The following is a 22,813-nucleotide window of genomic DNA, read 5'->3' on the forward strand; positions in this document are numbered from 1 at the left end:
AACAACAACGACAACAGTCCAAATAAAAAAATGTGTACATGTAGTTAGGTGTTAACAATATAAAGTTTATCCTGATCTTAATTGTAATTGTTATTATTATTGTTCTTATTATTATTGATATTATTATTATTATTATTATTATTATAATGTCCCATGTAAAAAAAAAAATCTACAGCTTATACAAATAAACAAAGAGAGAGAGAAGGATGGACAGCAGTGAGAAAAATGGTTTGAGGCTCATCTTTCTCAGGCAGTAAAGTCAACGGGGAGGGGGGGGGGGGGGGGGGAAAAAAACACATTAATCTTCGGTGAAAAAAAAAAAAATCAGATAAGTGAGCAATATTTTGTGGATGGTGCGCGAGATAAGGGTGTACTTTTGACAGGTTTGTGCTGATAAGGCCGAGGAGAGGAAGAGCTCCGCTTCGCTTAAATTCCCATCTGCCCAAAAAAAAAAAAAAAAAATAAACAAAAGCACCACTTTAAAACCACTAATCTCTCTCTGCGTCACACAACACATACACGAACATGGCATAGACTCAATTGTGCCCTAACAATGTAATATTTGATTTGTCATCAACACATATATATATAAAATGTATATTGTATTGTTATTGTACATTGTAAGGTTCATGTCAATACACGAGTATAGAGTTTATTAATGGTTGTTGGTAATAAAAAATGCAATATTTTAGCTACATTTGTATTTTCATTTAGAAAGTAATAAAAGTAATATTAGGTTTAATTGTGTCACCCCTTTCTCTCACCCCAGTGAGGTTCTGCCCCGGGCCAAACTATCATAATAGCCTTTGAGCAGAAAAGTGACTCCATATGAAATGCAAATGTTAGCTGGTGTGAACACAATGTGTAGCCAAACACCTGCACCCCCCCCACCCACCCCCCCACCCACCCACCTCTATGTCACCGAATACCTTCCGCCCTCCCACCACCACCTATAACCCCCTCCATTTTTCCTGCCTTTCTTCTCCCTTCATCTCTCCCTTCAGTACACCGCGCCCGCCTTTTGTTACCGGGGAAGGGAAGGGAAGGTCAGGCCTTCACCTCTCCTTCGCCTCCTGCTATCATTGCTCTCATCTGTACCCTCTCTCTCTACCTCTCACTCCCCTCCCCTCCCCTCGTTTTTTTTTTTCTCTTTTTGCCTTTGACATACAGCAATTGGGGTCTGGAGCCCGAGTGAGGAGAGAGGGAGGAACTCACGCCCGACGGTGAACTCTTGACCCTTCAACTCCGTGAACCCTGTGCTGTTATAGTCCGGGACGTCCAGCCGGGCTCGACAAAAACAGACCTAAAAGGAGGCAGACTTTGAACCCACAGCGCCTCCTTAAGATGGCGCTTTTGTATATCTATCCTCTCTGAGCTTCCACACCTGAACCTGCCAAACGAACACTCGCCATTCATCAACCGCGAAAGAGGGGCAGGACAGTTCTGACAGTTGTGTATTTAAACAGCGAGGGAGGGAGGGAGGGGGGGGGGGGGGGGGGGGGGTTAAAAAAGAGAAAGAAACGGGGAGGGGGGGGGGGGGGGCGGGCGCGTGCTGTAGGAGCAGAGCGGATGGGGCTCGCGCAGGGGTTCCGCTCCTCGCGCTGTCCTGGTCTGAAGCGGGCTCTGGTGGCGGCGCGAGGGAGCTGCACGCTGTACGGGGGGGGGGGGGGGGGGAGCGGAATCCTCCCGCACGTGTTGGGATCAAATAAACCGACTGTTCGTTCGTTGTAGTTTGTGGCGGGAAAAATTCCACCCATAGAGGCAACTTTCCAAGCCAGCAAATATTCTGTAGCCTTTATCACAAAACTACTGTTATTAAAGCAGCAACGACGACATTTTTTATTATTATTATTATTATTATTATTATGAATATATGTATTATTTATATTATCGTTATTATTATTATTATTATTATTATATATTTGGGATATTCATTGTACATATTGTTTAATATTTGTATTCCCATTATTATTATTATTATTATTATATATGAATATTATTTATATTATCGTTATTATTATTATTATTATATATTTGGGATATTCATTGTACATATTGTTTAATATTTGTATTCCCATTATTATTATTATTATTATTATTATTATTATTATTATGAATATATGTATTATTTATATTATTATTATTATTATTATTATATATTTGGGATATTCATTGTACATATTGTTTAATATTTGTATTCCCATTATTATTATTATTATTATTATTATTATTATTAGGAATAGTTGTAGTAGTATTGTTATTACAATATGCTGTATTTTGGAGATTATTGTAATTATTGTGTGATTATTATTATTATTAGAATTACAAGATATGTGTTATTATTATTATTATTATTATATTATCATTAGAAGTATTGGCCTATTTGTAGTATAGCTAATATTTTACCATCTGACCCTAAATAGAAGTGAGCCTTCATTCGCTAGGAATTGATGTTTAAATCTACAATAACAATAACACTTGTAGCATAATGCACATTTTGCTTTAAATTGTGTCCTGCGTTTCATACATTATAATAATAATAATAGGACCACAGCTATGTATCTGTAGCCTTCACTTTATTTCCATGCCCAGAGAGCATGTACATAAGCATAACTTTTAAGATTATTTTCATCACCCTCCAACCCAGCATCCAACCATATACAGTTTATCTCTTAGTGTGTTACCCAGGCGTACGTTGGCATATAACCTGAAAAAAAATAGATATAGTTTACACACACCCATGACCTGGGTATCATTAAATATTTGCGAGGTTATCAGCTTGTCATAACCTTACGCCAAGGCAAACACACTCTATTGTGGCTGTATTCCCAACCTCACAAAGCGCCACTGATAAAAGCTTTTATTGACTGCAAACACATTTCTTAAATAGAAAACCAATTAATTTGGCCGCTTTATTACTGAAATCTATGGCTATAGGCCAATTATTCTTTTCACCACATATATTTCCGCATGTTGCATTATGATTGATCGTGTGCTAGTTTACCATGGTTTTTAATGGGGTTACCCGCTCTGTATTTACCCGACCAGCCTCATTTAAATTGTGGAAGTTTTTGGTTTGTCTGAGGTAAACATCCCACCCTTCTGACCTGGAAGTCGGGGACACGGGTAGATAAATAAAAAAAGCAGCCAGTTGTAAATAGTAAATGGCACACACACACACACACACACACACACACACACACACACACACACACACACACACACACACACACACACACACACACACACACACACACACAGAGAGAGTTCACTGTGAAGCTGTGTGCTATCTCTTCGCTCCCCCCGACCCCCCCCTTCACTGCGCCTGCGCGGCAGCCTCCTCGAGCCGTGCGTGGCTCGAGCCTGTCTGCTGACCTCGCAGTGACTTTGCTGCTCGTGCATTATTCATGAGGCATGGCCCCGCCGTTCACCCCCCTCTGTCAGTGTGCGGGAGGACATTAGGGCTTCGCAAATGCCGATTTAAACGTAAAGCAATCATGCGCGATGCTGCGACGGGAGAAAAAGGGGGAGAACATATAGTGCGTGGGTGCGTGTGTTAGGCTGCACAGGAAAGGGAATAGCTATTTCTGTAAATAGACTTCACAATATCCTCGCATGTAGCTGGAATCCGCAGAATGGACTTTTTTAAATATGCAGCAAACAGATGAAATTCGAAGAAATTCGAACTTACATTATCAAATTGAGACTGAGCAACAAAAAAAAAGTGTTCCACGCCAGTAGTTTGTATACAACACACACAGGACCTTCCCATGCCCGGGTCACTCACCCTCTCTCTCTCTCTCTCTCTCTCTCTCTCTCTCTCTCTCTCTCTCTCTCTCTTTCATGCCCTGCCAATAAACCCACCAAACACAACAAAACACACCTCCCACACAACTCTCTCTCACACACTCACACACACACACACCGACAAACACACCTTTGTAATGCAATGAAAAAAAAAAAAAAAGAAAAGGGCCAGTCGCATTAGTTACTCACCCCACTCATCATCACCAACACACAGACTGTAAAGCCAAACTCAGCGCCTTGTGACAGCCTCGACAGGTTCAAAGGAGCAACGGCAAGCCCGTGCACATAGCGCACATAATGCACATAATGCGCTGTGAGGGCTGGAGCTGCCCTGTGTACATAAACGGGAAACAGATGACACACAGCGAGGAAAGCACAAAGGAGGCCATACAGAGCTGCCGCACCTTCCCCCGTGTCACTAGACTCTCTCGCTGTTTTTATTTTATTTTTATCCCGACAAGAAAAAAGCCAACTGCAATTTGTGTGTCACGCGTGTCTCGTGTCCCAGTCCCCAGTGTGTGTGTGTGTGTGTGTGTGTGTGTGTGTGTGTGTGTGTGTGTGTGTGTGTGTGTGTGTGTGTGTGTGTGGTGTGGGGAGAGGGGGTTCACTGCTACTGGCGGGGGTGTTCCTGTATCATCATTAAAAGGAGGAAGTTGATGAAAAATGAAATGTGGAGGGTTTTTTTTTCTCGTCTTCCTGTTTACTGAACTGAAACTTCCTCAAGGACCGAGGCCGCTCACACACACACACACACACACACACACACACACACACACACACACACACACACACACACACACACACACACACGCATAGGCCTTGGGGTGGGGGTATAAACCGTTATCTCACACCGGATGTAGAAAATTCTTTTTTGTCATGGTGGAAAAAAGGCTGGCTGAAAAAACATACATGCATTTAAAAAAAAAAAAAAATGGGATAGACTCAGCTACGTGCAAGATTTGTTAGTATTATTTTATTATTATTATTATTATTATTATTATTATTATTATTATTAACATTACCACTATTACTCCTGTTTGTTAATTACATTTTATAAAATGATATCTTTGTAACACACTGAACAAAGAAAAAAAAATCCCTGAAAGCCGCAGAAAAAAAATTGTTGAACTTCAGTGTATTTTAATTCATTTGAGCGTAAATCTTCTGACTGATATTTTTAGGATAATGATGTTCATCGGATATATTCTATAAGATAATACAATACTACTTTATTATAAGATAGTCTACAGACTGGAAAGAAATGCAGGGTTTTTCAGACGAGTAATTATGAATGTGGGAAAAAAAGTCAAATGTGCGGTGACATCTGTTGTGATGAAATTAACCTTTTTCCCCATAATTTACCAGAACATACTTTTACTTTGAAGAAGAACGTTTTTTATTTTTTTTTTTTTACTAAATAATTGATGAACATGACTCTAAACAACATTCGTGTGAAGCTGGTGAATAATCATTGTGAAGGTGGGGGGGGCAGGAATCCCCAGACTGAAAATGCATCGGGGCCATAAAGTGAACGTTATAAATGAGAGTTTGAGAGCAGAGAGGGACTTCCGAGAGCTAGAATCCTCCTCTCTTATTAGCAGAGGACACCGGATCAACTGTGCGGCCGAGGCGAGGAGAGACACGCTCATATACTTAAACACTGTAAGAGCAGGGCTAGTTCATGGGCACTTAGGCCTACACTGCTAAATGTATTGAGGGAAAAAACTAAAAGAAAAAAAGAAAAGAAAAAAAGACGGAAATTAAAAAAATTATACTAATTGAGAGAGTTAAATAACGTGGATAGAAACAATATGTATAAAAAAAAGTCCCTCTTACTTGTAGGCTATAGCAAAAAATGTATAGACGTCTAGGGAAAATCTTTTCAAATAAAAATGAAATGTCCATATTGTATGGGACATGTTGATGAAACACAAGCACTTACTGCTATCTTTTGTCCCGGAGCTTTGAGCTGTATGACGTTGTATTATATTTTCTTTAATAAAAATCTTTGCTGCCAATTGAATCCTAATGATTAAAAAATAACTTAAGTACGTAGACTTTGTGTTGTATGTCAGTGCTATACATATATAGTGGTTTTGTCGGCGCCATGTTGGCCTTAACACAAAAAAAAGAGAACTATTAATTGAACTTGTCTTAAAAGTAACGTTTTTACAATCGGGGTTTGGCATTGATTGAATGTTAAAAAAAAAAAAAAAAAAAAGTTTGAAACTCCACTCAGTATCTACCGATATAAGAGCGTCTGCCCTTGACAGGAGACATTAAACAATTTACATGACGGATCTAAGCAATAAGAGGCGAGCGTGACCGGTAGCCGGGTTTTGACAGCTCGAATCAGTGCGGCGGACTAATACAGATATACCAGGGTCAAAGGGGAAGTCACTGTACTGTTAAAACCTCAAACACAGCCAATAAACAATTTTAATATTATTTTTATAACGTTGTTGGTTTCCGTGGCGGCTTATTCGACCAATCATTCTTGAATTGATTGTGTCTTAATGTGAATTTAGAACGTGTTGATGTGCCAAATTCTCATACTTTTCCTGTTGCACGCATATAGTGTTATCCCTGTTCATTTTGTGTATGCGACATGTCATGTGTATTATTATTTTTTAATGGCTTAAATGTTGAAGTCCATTAGGTTTGTTTAACTGAGTGTTTTTGGGTATCACGTGATCTCATTAGCTACTGTTCCCATTAATATTTAACGCTCTTTAATCGGCCTGGTTTCATTTATATCGTTCAGATATGCAATGATGAAGAGGATTCCGCTCACGGAGAGGATTTACGTTTTGGGAGTTTCTTTTTGTGTAACGCGGAGTCATTCTGATTAGCAACATGTGATTGACTCTAAAGTAGACATTTTGAAGCCTTTTTTGAAATGTCTGTATTGAATTTGGTTGTTTGTTTTGCGCCCTGGTTGAATATCGTTGAAGTTTACGTGTTTATGTCTGTGTGGGGTTACATTGAAAGCCCTATAGCGCCTGGTAGAAAGTTTGATTTGATTTGCAAGCTTTTCTCCAACAAAAGCAGCTCGAGTGAAACACATATACAGTATGTGTGTGTGTGTGTGTGTGTGTGTGTGTGTGTGTGTGTGTGTGTGTGTGTGTGTGTGTGTGTGTGTGTGTGTGTTTACAGAGAGTCAAACAACAGGCCAAAGCTCCGTTGTAAAATAACCTGGTGAGCCTTGGGAATGTTTGTACCCACGACGCTTTTTTTCACTCACACCCATCCTGCCTGGGAAATAGAAGGCCGGGGGGGGGGGGGGCGGACAAAGATTTTCTTGTACCCAAGGACGCATATCAATACACGACTGTGTGTGCATGTGTGTGCGTGTCCTTGTCCATTTACTTCTTGGTTAATGTAAACACACACACAGGCGCATTTTCCTCCCAATCCCTTGTTGGAACCATTTTTACGCACACGAAGGCCCGTGCGTAAAAAGTGACAAAACATACAATACAGTGATATGAAACGTTTCCTCTCCACAAAATAATAATAATAATGGTGCAATAATAAAAGCCACTTCACTTCACAAAATGACTGCCATATTTCTCTGTGATCCAGAGAGGTAGAGAGAGAACACATCAGTAGGACCTTCAAAAAGCACGTAAACAACAAGCATCTGCCGTTCAGACCCATTATTAAAGCACTTGAACGAACCATTTCTCAAATGTAAGAGGGAAGACCCTCGTGGTGAAACGTGATAGTAACGTTATTCTAACAGATCCAACTTTTATCCCTTTTTTAATTTCTCTTTGTAAAAGTTTAGCGTGCCCATTCAGACATACAAGAACTTCATGGATGTAAACCACTCTGTGTGTTTGCAGCCGGGCACCTCTCCACACCACAGATTACCCGTTGAAACCCGTGCGCCACCATTACGCACACTTCCAAAAACGCGCACATGCGTGATTTGGAGGCGACACACCAAAAAGCGCGACCGAAGCATTTCACCCACATCTGTGACGCGGACCAGCCGTCCGGTCTCGCGGACCCCAGACACATACAACGACTCTCAAACGCACCGGAGCTTTCGTGGCACTCAGCGAGCGCGTCAACACACTCCAGAGTGAGTGAGTGACATGGTAATTACACAGCTCCCTCTCTCTCTCTCTCTCTCTCTCTCTCTCTCTCTCTCCTCTGCCACCTCCCGCCCCTCCCCACTTACAGACAGCCAAAACGCTACTCACTGTGCGTTCCTGCTCTTTCTCTCCACCGGAGGTTTTTTCAAGCGTTCCCGGAGCAGAGAGGAGCTCGCCGGGCTCGGCGTGTGAACCGGAGCAGGAGCAGCGGCCGGTAGTAGTGGCCCGCTCTCTCTCTCTCTCTCTCTCTCTCTCTCACACACACACACACACACACACACACACACACACACACACACACACACCACCCTCCCTCCCGCTCCGTCTCTACTTTACTGACCCCTTTAGGATCCCCGCGAAGCCGTTAAACCGTCACTTGCTTTCTAGAATGTGAAATATATAGTACATTGTCAACTCCCCAAAACCATAAAACTAACTTTATGGACCCCACGTGACCAGGGGAGAGCCAGTGAGAGGTATCAGTCTGAGGCCTGGCCTGATCTTTACGATCCAACTTGGAGATAAAAACCCTCATCCGTTTGACATGTAAATGTCAGAGCTACCGTCTTTTTTTATAGTTTGGCCCAAAGCAGAAGGAGGTTAGCTTTAAAAAAAAAAACACCTCAACACACATACACACACACAGAGAGGAGGCAGGAGATGGCGGTTGTGTCCAGATGAGGCTAGGAACCAGGGACAGGATCTCGTAACCCCCCACGCCACCACCTCCCCTACATCAGCTCAGAAATAGAGCCGTGTATGAGCAGTGAAGCCGAGGCGGAATCAGTCGGTGAGTTTAAAAGTTCAGTTGGGTGTTTACAGTTGGAAGGAGGGATAAGGTAACCTAATTTGGCCGGGAGTGACCTCCGTTATTGGACGGAAAGGGAGGCCGTTTAGAGAAAAGTGACCAATTTGTCCGCCGTGGGCAGTTTGTTGTCTTGTCAGACTTGGTCAGCGGGGATGGAAATTGGCTTGTGTGCGTCTGTTCTGTGTGCGTCTGTTCTGTGTGCGTCTGTGTTTTTTTTATGCAGCTTGTTTAGTGATTTGGTGAGCACGACGCCGTGACGCTGCTGATGTCCAGGAGGTTGTCGCCTTGGAAATGTGGCGTTCAGGGTTAAAACGAGGCCTGGAAAAACAGGCTATCAGGGCCCTCCGGACTCATGGTTGACTCGGTGCGTCTTTACGCATGAGGCAGTTTGGGTTTTCTTCCCAGCTTGATTCTTTTTGGTGAAATTAACAAACTAAGTTGTTTAAGCTATTTGCATAAGACCCGGCTCAGAAAAATGCCCATGCAAATATAGAAGAAAATGCACAGATGTATAAAAGAAAGTTAATTTTCTACAAGAATTGGACTTGGTTTGGTTTGGACAATAAGTCCAGACCTACACACTGTCCCGGGCTATTCCTCAGCCGGAGAGACGCATTTATATGACACACCAACCTGAGAGTTTTGGTAGTGGACACAGATTTTTGCACACTATTCATAATATTCAGATCAAATACTTTTGATTGATTGTTGATTTGTACAAATCATATTTCTTGGTTGTACGAGGACATTGCTCCAGCTGAACCCAAAGACCTAAACCTTAAAAAAACCTTTTGGCATAGAGGAACAGCGAAGCCATTTGTGCGTTCAGTTTGGGGGACACACGAGCAGCTGTGGTCGAGTCTGTCTGCTTTTCACGAGTATGGGCAACTTTATTGTTTGTTGTTTTTTTTACTCCAAGTTACAAACAAAATACAAAAAGCTCATTGGCAGAAAGCTCACAGGCCTCACAGGACGGTAGCCGTTAATCTCACATGCGCACATACACGCACACACACACTCTCTCTCTCTCTCTCTCTCTCTCTCTCTCTCTCTCTCTCTCTCACGCACACGCACACACATTGCAACTACAAATAGCCAATTGGTCACATTTAAAAAAATGACAATATATATCTATGTACATCCTTTCTGAAACATGTATCCAATAATTACAATAATAATAACAATAATATACAGTTACACCTTTTTTTTTAATAATAGAGCTATACACAACATGATACGGAGATGTTAGCAGTTTGTTTACACACACACACACACACACACACACACACACACACACACACACACACACACACACACACACACACACACACACACACACACACACACACACACCTCCCCCGCTTCCTACATTAGAAATAGGGGCTGATTTGACTGGCGAGTAACTGACAGACAGACAGACAGAAGGCTACACACGCTATTGGCCGTAAACTTAGAATAAGAGCTCACATGCTAACATCTCTAGAAAGCACTTTGTCAATTATAAAACATCGCACGTGGCACATAAAACGATATTCAGACACTAAACAACAGGTATAGGTAGCAAGGTTGCAAGGTAGGACGTAAAGTAGAAACGTATATTTAGGTAGCGTTATTCATCTTTCCCTTATCTCGACTCCTCTGCTCCGGACAGATGTTTCTTTTCTTTTTTTTTAAACAACATACAGGAACACTACGTTTTTTAAACAAGAGCAAGTACCACAGTTTGTATTTACGTTGCCCTAAAAACACCAACATGCCGGACAAATAAAAAGTGCTGCGCTGCTGTACAGTACTCCGTTGATAGTAAGGAAGTGTTTTTTGTTTTTTTTTAAATCTAGATCTGGATTTGTACATATGTTTCTTCATCACCGTCATCTTCTGCTCCATTTTTCTGCTTGTCTTTATACAGTTTTGTCTGTCTTTCCCCCCCCTACCACATGGTAGTGAAACCTTCATCAAAGAGATGGACGGATGGATTCCTTTTTTTTCTTTTCTTTTTTTCTTGATTTTTCATTTCTTAGGGTTGAAAGGCGCTGCCGGCGGTGGCCAGGCTCATGCTCTTCAGCTTGTTGTCCTTCTTCCACTTCATCCTGCGGTTCTGGAACCAGATCTTGATCTGCCGCTCCGTGAGGCAGAGCGCGTGCGCGATCTCGATGCGCCTCCGCCGCGTGAGGTACCGGTTGAAGTGGAACTCCTTCTCCAGCTCGAGCGTCTGGTAGCGGGTGTACGCCGTCCGCGCCCGCTTCCCGTCCGGGCCTGTCATATCTATAGGTGGGTTTGGAGCGAACAAAAAGGCTGTTAGGGATCGATTGGTGGTGGGGTGGGGGGATGGGGGGCGTGTTTGGATGCACAAACATCTGATATAACCGGGCTACCGTTTAGAAATGCTCACTAACAGCGGGTGGACAAAATACCGGGAACACCTTACAATAGACTACAATCCACCCTAGAATAAAAGAACCCCCAGCTGGGCTTTAAACATGCGCAAGGTTGTGTTATCTGCAGAATTGTGGTTTATTGCAGCTACAGGTGTTGATAGTATCATGTCCACCCTATCTATAACCCCCCTACACACACACACATAATATAGTAGGCTGATTTCTATACTTTTATCAGAAGAAAGGCACATTTGCCTTATTCTGGCAGCAGTATTTTGTGCCATTTCCGCTCCACAGCCCGTGCTAAAAGATTTGCTTTTATTTGTCACATCAATGTTTTCTTTTCTAACCAACCCTTTTCACCATCACCCTCTCTATATCCCCCCACCTCTCCAGCCGCCTTGAGGATTTTATTGCCCCCCGTCCTCTGCCTCACCTCCCTAATAAAGTTCCCACACGTAATAAAGCTTCACTTTTCAAAGGAGCAACAGTCTCCAAAAGCCTTTCCTGGCCTCCTCTTACTATTTTTTTTTGTGTGTCTTTTTCCCACCCGGCTCTTGTCTGCGCTCCTCAGCCTGTTGGGCTTCGCTGCCCGGCTTTTGCCTCTCCCCCCCTGACAGATTTATGACGCTTTTGTGGAATTTGCTAAAATAAAAGAAGAGGGAGCAAAAAAAAAAAAAAAAAAAAAAAAAAAAAAAAAAAAAAAAAGCTTCTGAATAAGGGAGAAATGCTAAAACGCAATTTGCACCCAGTGCGCACTGAGGAAAAACACGCGAATACACGACCTCAGCTGGCTCACCAGAGGCTGACAAGCTGTCCCCTTTAGTTCGGCTACTTCTTATCGTTTCCAAATGCGTTCAAAATACCTGTTTACCGCTATGTATGCGCATAAAAGTAATGAGCAAAATAATACAATTTGTGCTTTACTGGGAGGTTCAAACACCTCGCTGACTGGTTTCTGACATTCATATGAAAATATGAAATTTGCACAGTGGAAAAAAAGCTCCATGAGGTGCACACAAAAACAGAAAACCCGTGGCTAAACGTGTGCCAGACGGTTTACACAACTCAAATCAAAGCAGCAATAAATCTGCGGAATCTTTGGTGTGAATGTAAAGAGGCACCGTGGCTCCCCCGTGTCCTTTTTCTATAAGCACTACACTGTCACCGACCCCCATGTGTCCAAAACATATAGGCGACATCTTTATGAATATTATCGCCCTATGACACGGAGCTTAACACGCCGTAAACACAGGAGCAGCATGTACCATGGCTAATGTGCAGCTTTCTCATCCAGGGGAATATCTGTGGTGGCTGAGTCTCGTTGCCCGTCGTGCCGCCAGAGGCTGATCCCGCCGGGCCGCCCTCTTGCCTCTGCCCGGTCCTTGGCGTCGGGTTTCCGCCGTGGCCGAGTTCCCGGTTGTGCTGGGACAACTCCTCAGTGTCCGGAGACGCGTCGTCCAGCTCCGTGAAAAGCTGCGCCGTGCTTCCTCCTCCTCCGCCGCCGCCGGAGGAGGAGGAGGTGGAGGTGGAGGACAGGTTTGGAGAGCTGAGATTACCGCTTCCTGGTTGCTCCGCACGGGGAGACGAGCTCCGGGCGCCCAGTTTGGCGTCTCCGCCACCGGGTGACAGCATGGAATCCGCCGCAGACGCGAGGGAGCAGCTGGACGTCTGTCGGAAGCCTGTCTCCGGTGCCGGGGAGCCGAAGCCCCGGGAGTCCCCGACGACCGAGCCGCCCCCGAAGTGTCCTCCGGTGCTGCCGGTGCCACCGCTCCCCCTCCCCGGTTGCTCACGGTCAGGTCCATTCCATTGTAGCTGTAGCCGTACGAGCCCGTCGCATGGTGCATGTTGGCGGAGGAAGAGTCCCTGTACGTCCCGCCGTTCATTGCGCCGCTGCCGGCTCCATAATTTAGCAGTTGATAGTCGGGGCCATTTGGGTAGCGCCCCGAGAACGAGTTTACAAAGTAAGAGCTCATTTAGGTTGTTTTAGAGAGTTGCAGGCTTACGGCTGAGGACTAAGGGGCGCTTGATTTGTTAGATTTCTCCTGGTCGTTATAACGCGGGTACTTTCAACGATTTATGATGTATTAGTGAATTATGGCGTTGCACTGTACTTCGTTTTTAGCTATGTATGCGTCGTCCAAATATGGGGGTGGGGTGGTGGTGGTGTGTGTGTGTGTGTGTGTGTGTGTCCTGGATTGAGGGGGGTGTGTGTGTGTGTGTGTGTGTGTGTGATGGGGGAGGTGAGGGGTGAGGTGAGGGAGGAGAGAGAGACAGAGAGAAGGGGGGTGGAGGGCGGTCACGTGCTTTTGTTGACCAGTCGTAAATTCTCGCCGATGACTTTGGAGAGGTAATTCATGCTCTGGGGTTTCTAATGATGAAGGGATGGGCGGGGGAAGCTCGCTCTCTCTCTCTCTCTCTCTCTCTCTCTCTCTCTCTCTCTCTCTCTCTCTCTCTCTCTCTCTCTCTCTCTCTCTCTCTCGCTCTCTCTGTCTGTCTCACCCTTCATGCTACTGCCGGAGGTGCCGGGGGTGAGCTCAGAGCGCCACCTGCTGCAGACATAATTTATTGCACTGATTTAAAAAAAAAAAAAAAAAAGAGACCGAAATAGAAGGAGAGGAGGAAAGTAGACGCTCGAAAAAAGAAGAGTGTTAGAGAGCTGTTCTAAAATATTCTCTCTCTCTCTCTCCCTGTTAGTGAGTGTGTATCTCATCACTCAGGCCAGTTAATTGACCTTTTGCTTAGGCCGGAAATTAGAAGCCAGTGACCATAAACAATACAATAACCCGTTAATAATAGAATATCTAACACGGCAGACAAACCAGTAACATTCAATATCTCCAATATATATCAATATGTATACCTATGCTGCTCTTCAGTTGAGAGTTTAGTATGTAAAAATGAAATATAATTTAAAAAAATGATCAAACAAATGAAAATGATAAAATATAATAATAACCACAACAACAATAATAATAATGATAATAATACCATGGTTAAAATAATTCAAACAATTAAAAACAACATATAAATATTAGTTGGCATCGGACGTTTCCGATGCCAACTAATATGTATACGTTACTGCACCTTAAATGCACCTTAAATGCCGCAAACTGAGTCATTATCCTGCGTCATTATGCAATGTCAGATAGCAGCGATTATGTTAAACAATATCATCGATAGTTAATAACCACACTCGTCCTCCTTAAACGCCAAAACACTGGCCTCATCAATAAAGTCCGATAGGACCTTATTTACTTATTTATTGTTAATAGCGTCGTGTTGCTGTTGTCATAATCATGTTTACTGCAGTATGAACAACAAACTATCCTTCGCAGGTTCAAACTTTGCCTTTAAAAAACCCGGAAGTACCAAAGTAAACTGTTTTAATGAGTAAAGCCTACCCAGACCTTTTAGATTCGGCCTACTGTGCTCCTCTCTCGCTCTCTCTAATCGCGTTATAACGTCACCCCCCCCCCCCCCCCCCCCTCCTCTCCCTGCAGCCTCCCTTCCAGCTGCAGAGGAGGAATGTTAAACCTGATCTGTGACGTCCACACTGGATGGAGATCTGCTGATTTATGATTTGTTGATTCCCGGGTCGGGGATGCATTTCAGGCACGGTGCCTCTGCGTGTGTGCACGCGCGCGTGTGTGTGTGTGTGTGTGTGTGTGTGTGTGTGTGTGTCTATTTGTATTAGGCCTCAACTTGCACTCGGGTGCGCATGTTTCGGTGTAAGTCTGACACACACACATGTACATGCACACGGGCTTGAACATGGGACACATGAAGAGTTCCAGATTTGTGTTGTGTGTGTGTGTGTGTGTGTGTGTGTGTGTGTGTGTGTGTGTGTGTGTGTGTGTGTGTGTGTGTGTGTGTGTGTGTGTGTGTGTGTGTGTGTGTGCAAAATGATACAAAAGAACGCACTTCAGCCGGGGGCCCAAGTGTGCACGCATACTCTCGTGCATGTGTGCGCAGTTTAAGGCCACATTTGAGACACTGAGCTGCTCCTCTGCACACTGGGAGTCATGCGCAAGAAAAGAAAGCAGCAGTTGGAATGGAAATCATCCCGAATATTCCAAACTAACCAGGGCAGAATGAAAGAACGCGGCACCAAGCGAGACAGGGGTACAAATGCACAAAACAGAGATCACATTTATCTTTTTACTCACTAGAGGCCGAGGGGCTCAGAGGCACAGAACCCAAAACTGTGCCAGAAATGGCCTGCGAGCCGCAGGGACGATGAGGAGGAGGAGGAGGGGGGAGGAGGAGGAGGAGGAGGAGGAGGAACTGACCCAGTTGGCACACACCTCAGAACACACTCCCCTCGTTATATATAGATTTTCCAACCACACTGAATATTTGCGCCGTGAAAGCTCGCTGAACACTTTGGTCCAAACAAATTCCACAGTTTCAGATAACAGAAGTCATAATTTATTAGATTTTTTTTTTTTTTTCATAGAATACACAATTTCTAAATTGGAGAACATTCAGTTCTTGTGCTGGATGTTATTTCATATTTCTTTGCCCCTCTTTTTTTTTTGTGTCTTTTGTGAGGATTCAGGGTTTCAATTGTTGTTGGAGAAAGGTGTTTCAACTGCCATGTGAATCTGCCTCTGCTCACATTGTTTATGGATCAAATCATCCACTAAATAGCAGACTTTCTTTCGTGGAGCGCAACAATCCACTGTAATCTATAGACTACCTAAATCCTCGTTTCCACATGTTAAAATGCTGTTGAGACGCACCCCGTTTTTGGAGGATTACACCTTTTAACTTAAAGTTGAAATGCCACAGATGGTGATCTTACTGCAAGAAAGTCACATCATGAAACAAAACGTACTTTTCAAAACTCCCCCCAAAACGTTATATTCGCGGGAACGAGAGTGAGAGTGAAGGATGGAAAAGCGTAGACAAAATAAAGACGTGTGCAGTTGGTGTGACACTTGAGCTCCCCCTCGGTGTCACAGTGAAACCATTCCCACTGCGTTTTACATGGAACATCTGCTGGCCTAAAGCTAACCAGAACACGTTCGCACTGCGTGGGAATCGAACCACCGACTCTGGTATGCTCGAGCCAAAGAAGGAGTCTTACAACAACCAATTTAAACGAAACACACACAGTTGTGACACGTTTAACTTGATATTTTCATTTGGTGCTGGGGTCTGCTTTTGTTTGGTCTGAGCTGAAGCTCTGCGTGATTTTTGAATCTCATTGGACTGAAATAAATCATAAATCTAAACTTTTACTGTTATTAACTGTTCACTGCATTGCTCGACAACTGCACGGGCTTTTAATAGCAGACTTAATATGCCTTCTGCAACTCAATATAGTAAAGAAAGCAGTGATCTGGGAGTTAACAGCGGATTTATTTCTACAATAGACAATAATAATATAAAATAAAAAAATAAAAAAAACTCTTACAAACTAAAAAGAGAGTCTTTCTTCTTGCCAACATAGTATTTATTTATAAAATAGACACTGAGACACTAAATGTTTATACATTAGAGTAGTATTCAGTATATCAGTTGACTTCATTATTATGAACTATATTATGAGTGTGGTTGTCATAGCTCCTGGTTTCCTTTTTATTAATGCTGTTACTATGCGTGTTTATGTTTTTTTATTTGGTAATAATTAGAATCATTCACACGATATAAGCTAGTGTAGAAATAGTGAAAAATATATTTTTCGCTGAAACCCAAAACCCGCTCTACTGCCGAGAGATGGAACCCGTGCGCGGCGGTCACTCAGGGGACAACGCAGAGTTCAAAGGGTCGTGAGGACATTGTCCACTTTGTCTGGCTGAAGTACGTGTGTGTGTGTGTGTGTGTGTGTGTGTGTGTGTGTGTGTGTGTGTGTGTGTGTGTGTGTGTGTGTGTGTGTGTGTGTGTGTGTGTGTGTGTGTGTGTGTGTGTGTGTGTGACGTGTCTGGCCGGTCGCCTCGAGGACAGGTCAACTTTCTCTCTCTCCCTGGGTCTGGTCATCAATTAGCTCGGCACCGCCATGCAGCAGTGTAGCTCACGCTCCTTGTCACTTTGCCCATCCGGACAACCTCGTGCAATCCCCCCCCCCCGTCCCTCCGTTTCAAGTGAGAGGGTAAAAAAAAAAAAAAAAAAAGGTTTATGATTCTTCGAGCGCGCGAGTAAGCGGGGCACTAAATCATCAAATAAAAACAGTCTCCACTTCTCAATGATCACTTTCTGACGCGGACCTGCTCGTTTCACGTTTCAATCAATCAATGAGAAGAATCCCTCCCGATACATACTTTACATTTTATTGAACAGTTCTCATAGGTAGTATACGTAGTTACTTGACAAAAACACTAACATAAACAATGTAAAAATCCATAAAATATACACTTTCCTGAAGGTTTTTTTTTTATAGGTAGTCTGGAGAATAACATCAGTAGGTTGACAGCCCCCCCCCCCCCCCCACCTCAATACTGGAAAAACCCCTGGAAAGGTTAAGTTACCCCCACCCCTAACCCCCAAAATGACATTATTTTCACCGTGCAAGGTGATGCTTTTTCCCCCCCCCATTGCTTGTTTCTATACAGTTTAAATATGAACACCATATGACATACATACACTTCTCCTATAGCTCGTCCTCGTATGAGAGTGTCTGCGCGTCTAATTAAAGGTATAATACAGTACGTTTACAAAATAAGAAAAATAATAATAATAGGTGGGGTCCAAAAGCTTCCACAAACAAGTGCCTGACATAAAGGAAGTACGTTTTTTGAGGAGAATTAAAACTTAAGTACAATAAGAAGTTGGGCGGTTGTTCTTGGAATGCAACAATAAACTGCGTCTTAACACAGTTTGTCCCCGTTGGGTGGCGGGTTACTTATTTACTGTATTTTTTTTAAATACACTTCACTTGTCCCACCTCTCTCCTTTTTAAGTTTTTTTTTTTTTATTATTTCTTACTTTTATCTGTCCTTTCCACAAGAGTAAAATTATTTCCCAATTTTCAGACCACACAGATCCAAAAAAAAAAAAAGTAATCCCCACTTCATCTCTTGCACGTGCTTCACAACCCTGCTCAGGTAAAAAAATAAAATAAAATAATATGTAGGCTACGTTCATTTCTCCCAGAGTTTTCACATCAGACACGCGTCTGGACGGACTTTGAGACGGGAAAAGGGTAGGGATCAACCAGCATGTCTTTTCCTCCATCTTCCTTTTTTATGTGTATAACATCAGTTTTTTTTTTTTCTTCATTTTGTCCTCCTCTTTCACTCCGTCCGTTTCTCCTCTTCCTCGACACCGTTCACCGTGGAGGAAGAGGAGGAGGACGACGAGGAGTTGATCAGCTTGTTCTCCTTCTTCCACTTCATCCTGCGGTTCTGGAACCAGATCTTGATCTGCCGCTCAGTTAGGCAGAGCGCGTGCGCGATCTCGATCCGCCGCCGCCGCGTGAGGTACCGGTTGAAGTGGAACTCCTTCTCCAGCTCGAGCGTCTGGTAGCGCGTGTACGTCTGCCGCCCGCGCCTCCCGGGGCTGCCGAAGGTCCCTGCAAGGGGAATGGAGGACAGAAAGTTACATTTCAACCGAATTAATGCCAAATCTGTATGCGTGAAAGAGAAAGAGTGCGTCTTTTTTTTCCTTTTGTCTCTTTCTACTCTCTATGATACAACCTGACGTTGTTTAATGCAATTTATTCTGCTCCAACTAGCAGGTGGGGATCAATCAAGTTAGAATTTAGTCCAACAGGTCGCAGAGTAATCACACATCTCTCGGTGTAATGTTATATTAGATAACTATGATGATTGGTTTGATGTGGAACCAAAATAAAACCCCGTGAAAAATAATAACTCGTTTATTTATCAAACTTGGTGAATAGCAGCATTCAGCGGAGAAGAAAGAGACGCGTTGTTCAACTTTTCCAGCTCACACTATAATAATAATAATAATAATAATAATAATAATATATATTTTAAAATACTAGTAAAAGTAAGTGGAGGACGGATGATGTTTCGGAGGGTATTTCCCCCCCCAGAGAGGATCATCTTCCATGGCTACAGTCTCCTCTGATCTCTTGGCCCCCGGTGGTAAACAACTCGCCATGTTGTCAGTTTAGCAGCTTCAGTTTCTGTATCGATCTGATGGGCAGAGCACGGATGGAAAAACCGCACGCTGCTCAGGGCGAATATCTATCCAAATATCCATCAATAAATAAAAGAATATATCAGATTATGGAGGAGCACACAGGGTTTCTGCGCGCTCTCTCAAAGTTGCCCTTTACATCTTCAACTGTCACTCACGGCTTTAGCCTTTTTTTATATTACTTATGTGTATTTTCTCTGCAGCCGAGCCCGGTTTTCCACATCATCTGTCATAGCTCGGAGTGCCCTGCAGGGCTTTAGTACCACAGTAGCGCCGCATCGTCCGCATTACTCACTATACACTCTCAACAGGCCCGCTTTTCTCTCTGGCTTTTGACAAAGACGCTCGGGGTTGGCCGTGCCGTGGCACAAAACGGATTTAATATCTAATCTGTTCGGTTATGAATAACAGTGCAGGGTCAGCATGAGATAACAAAAGAGGAGTTGGAATGCAAAATAAACAGCAGTCGTTTCCTTTATCAGAAGCGGGTTACACAATGTAACAAAAATAAATAAATAAAGAGATATATGCAACATATTTTGTCTTCATAAGGTGCTGAATTATCTTTTTAATTCTGCCTTTTTAGGCAGCGCAGACTAAAAGGAATCATGTGAAAGGAAACATATGAGACAAGATGACTGACAAGTAGAGATTGCATACTTTTAGTTTCATCTCTGTCTGTCTATCTATCTTTGTATCTGGTCATTGTTTTCACCCACAACACTCCCTGACAGGCGTTTCCTCTCTAACTTTTCTTCCTCCCCTCCCTCCCTCCCCCCCTCAAGCCCGGTAGCGGCGTCGGTCATCGGGTCACATACAGTAACAGGAGCTTCAACCCAAACAAACTCGGGTTTATGACGGACAATAAAATACCGAGTACATGACTGACTGACAGGCCGACAAACGGGGCTCGTAAAGCAGCTACTGGGAGAGGAGGAGGAGGAGGAGGCGGAGGAGGAGGAGGAGGAGGAGGAGGAGAGGGAAGACAGCGGAGGGGCTCGACAGAGGAAGCGAACGTCAGCTTTATGACGGGGGGATCATAAAATATGCAAGAAACAAGTGGGGGAGAAGAAGAAGAAGAAGAAGAAGAAGAAGAAGAAGACACTCACCGTTGCACGAGTTCATCCGCTGCATCCACGGATAAATAGGAGCTGACGACGCCAGCTTCTCGTCCATCGTTTCCCCGAACATCCCTTTACCGCACTCCGCTTTGCGGTGCATGCCCTCCTGGCTGAGCGCGAGCTGGTGCTCCTCCAGGCTAAGCGCGTGCTCCTTGTCCCGGTAAAAGCTCGTGGCCGCTGCGGCAGCCGCTGCAGCCGCGGTGGCGTAGTCGCAAGCACCGACACCGACACCGACACCGACACCGACACCGACCCCTTGCGCCGCCCGGTGCCCGCCGCCGTACGCTCCGTTCGCCGCCTGCTGGTAGTAGGCGGCCGTCGGGTACGGCTTCTCCTGGTGCACGCCGCCGCCGCCGCCGCCGCCGCCGCCGCCGCTTGCACCGTAAGCCACGGCGGCGGCGGCGGCGGTGACGGCCGCTGCCCCCGAGTAGTGGCGGAGCGGGTGGTCGGCGGCGTATCCCGAAGAGTAGAGCGGGATCTGACCCAAGAACGACTCCGCAGCCTGCCCGCCGGCGCCCGTTCCCGGTAGCGTTACCGGGAAAGTGGAGTTGACGAAATAGGAACTCATCGGAAGAAAGTAGGACGGGAGTAGAAGGAAAAGAAGGAGGAGAAGAGAAAGAGAGGAGAGGAGAGGAGAGGGGAGGACAGGAGGGCACGGAACAAACACAACAACAACGTTCACACGATGATGAAGAAGAAGAAGGAGAAGAAGAAGGAGAAGAAGGAGAAGAAGGAGGAGTAGAAGAGGCTAACGGCTAACGGCTAACGGTTCTCCCTCCCGTCCTCCTGCCTCTGCCTTCCCCTGCCTGCACTTTATGATTTGTTGTGTTTTATAGCCGACAGTCCGACGGGCTGCTGCTATCACTTAGTTTATCGCAGATTGGGAGGAGTGGGGTGAGGAGGGTGAGGGCGAGAGGAGGGGAGGGGGTATCTGGGTGGCTGAGTGCCAGTGTGGGACAGAGAAGGGGAGATGGGGGGGCGTGTGTGTGTGTGTGTGTGTGTGTGTGTGTGTGTGTGTGTGTGTGTGTGTGTGTGTGTGTGTGTGTGTGTGTGTGTGCGGAGAAGACGAGATGGGGTGAGGAGGGGTGTAAAGGGGGAGGCAGAGACCAGCTGACCTCAGACTGACCAATGGGAGGCTTCCGTGCCTGGCATTCGTTCGCCCCTTTTCGTTGGAGAGAGGAAGAAGCGGAGGTGGGGGGGGGGGGGACTACCACGACCCCCCCCCACCACCACCACCACCACCACCACCTCTCCTCTTTCCTATTTTCCTCCTTCACTCCCTCGCTCTCTCTTTCTAATTCCCATCCTCTCTTTTCTAATCTCCCCCCCCCCCCTCCCCTCCGGTTCCCGGTGAGATTGCGCAATCACACCGGAATCCTCGGCGCGTTAAATTGATTCTTTTTTTCCTCTCCCCGCGTGTCCTCCTCCGTCTGTTGTTGGACCCATAAAAAAAAAAAAATACAAAATAAACGGCAGCTCGCTCGCTCCCTCCCTCGCTCGCTCACGCAAACGCGCACGCAGCCCTCCCACCGAGAGGACGGGGCTGCTGCTGCTGCCGCTTCACCACCACCGGAGGCAACCGAACAATAAAACATATTCCCGGCGCTTTGCAGATAATACCGACCGTATTAAAATGAATTTGGAGAGCGTAAATCACAAGACGGGAGCGCGCACCAAGTCATGTGTGGTCCCGCGTGTGCGTGCGTGTGTGTGTGTGTGTGTGTGTGAGTTATCCTACAACATAATGTGGGCTATCCACGTCTATAATTGAGGTGTTTGAACATTTGTAATTGGTATATTTGGGTCGGTGGGTGGATTTATGCCTCCCATGCCGGTCAGTGTGTGTGTGTGTGTGTGTGTGTGTGTGTGTGTGTGTGTGTGTGTGTGTGTGTGTGTGTGTGTGTGTGTGTGTGTGTGTGTGTGTGTGTGTGTGTGTCCTCTTCTCACCGCAGGCCTTTTCATCGCAGTTATTTTTCTCTATATCGGACGAGTGGGCTTATTATTATTATTATGTGGAAGGGATTTTGTGAACATAATCTGATAGCTGTTCCTGTTTTATTGATGGGAGATAACCCGGATGGAGCCTCTTCTGTCTGTGCTGGTGACACACCGCGTTATAGTTCCGAGCTGCGCTGTCTGTAGATAATTAAAAAAAGTGTTCCAGTTGTGTTCGGTGACTGTTTGATCAGTGAGCGCCGTGAATTATTATTTTTCTCCTTCCGTGACACTGATTAGGGCTGAACATGTAAAAGGAGAAGGAAGAAAGAAAACAGTCTCCAAGTTTCCCCAATTTTCCCCCCCGTTCTCTTGACACTGATTGGAGCCTTGCGCCTGAACTCTTTCCATGGGGGCCATATATAATCAAGTGAAATATATTTATACAAATGGAGTCTAAATACTGATACAAACTACATCCTAAGGAAAAAAAAACTTGTATTCCCATATATTATATCTTATTACTACAGCAATAGTCTAAATACTGATACA

At 44.6% G+C, this 22,813-nt stretch overlaps 2 protein-coding genes across 2 annotated transcripts; both read right to left on the reverse strand.

Annotated features, from left to right (window-relative positions):
• Positions 1-9,592: 9,592 nt before the first annotated feature.
• hoxb5a (homeobox B5a) lies at positions 9,593-13,246 on the reverse strand. The gene is given in 3 exon segments (XM_054606763.1): positions 9,593-10,983; positions 12,365-12,860; positions 12,863-13,246. Coding segments are annotated over 3 exon segments (954 nt in total). The 5' UTR covers positions 13,073-13,246; the 3' UTR covers positions 9,593-10,735.
• A 4,359-nt stretch (positions 13,247-17,605) lies between these two features.
• On the reverse strand, positions 17,606-21,185 carry hoxb6a (homeobox B6a). Its single transcript, XM_054606764.1, has 2 exons — positions 20,315-21,185; positions 17,606-18,612 (listed from the first exon to the last, which is right to left on the reverse strand). Exons 1-2 carry the CDS (start codon positions 20,892-20,894, stop codon positions 18,335-18,337), a joined length of 858 nt encoding a protein of 285 aa, XP_054462739.1. The 5' UTR covers positions 20,895-21,185; the 3' UTR covers positions 17,606-18,334.
• Between the last annotated feature and the right edge of the window lie 1,628 nt (positions 21,186-22,813).

This window comes from Anoplopoma fimbria, chromosome 11 (assembly GCF_027596085.1).
Source record: "Anoplopoma fimbria isolate UVic2021 breed Golden Eagle Sablefish chromosome 11, Afim_UVic_2022, whole genome shotgun sequence".
Lineage (NCBI taxonomy): Eukaryota > Metazoa > Chordata > Actinopteri > Perciformes > Anoplopomatidae > Anoplopoma > Anoplopoma fimbria.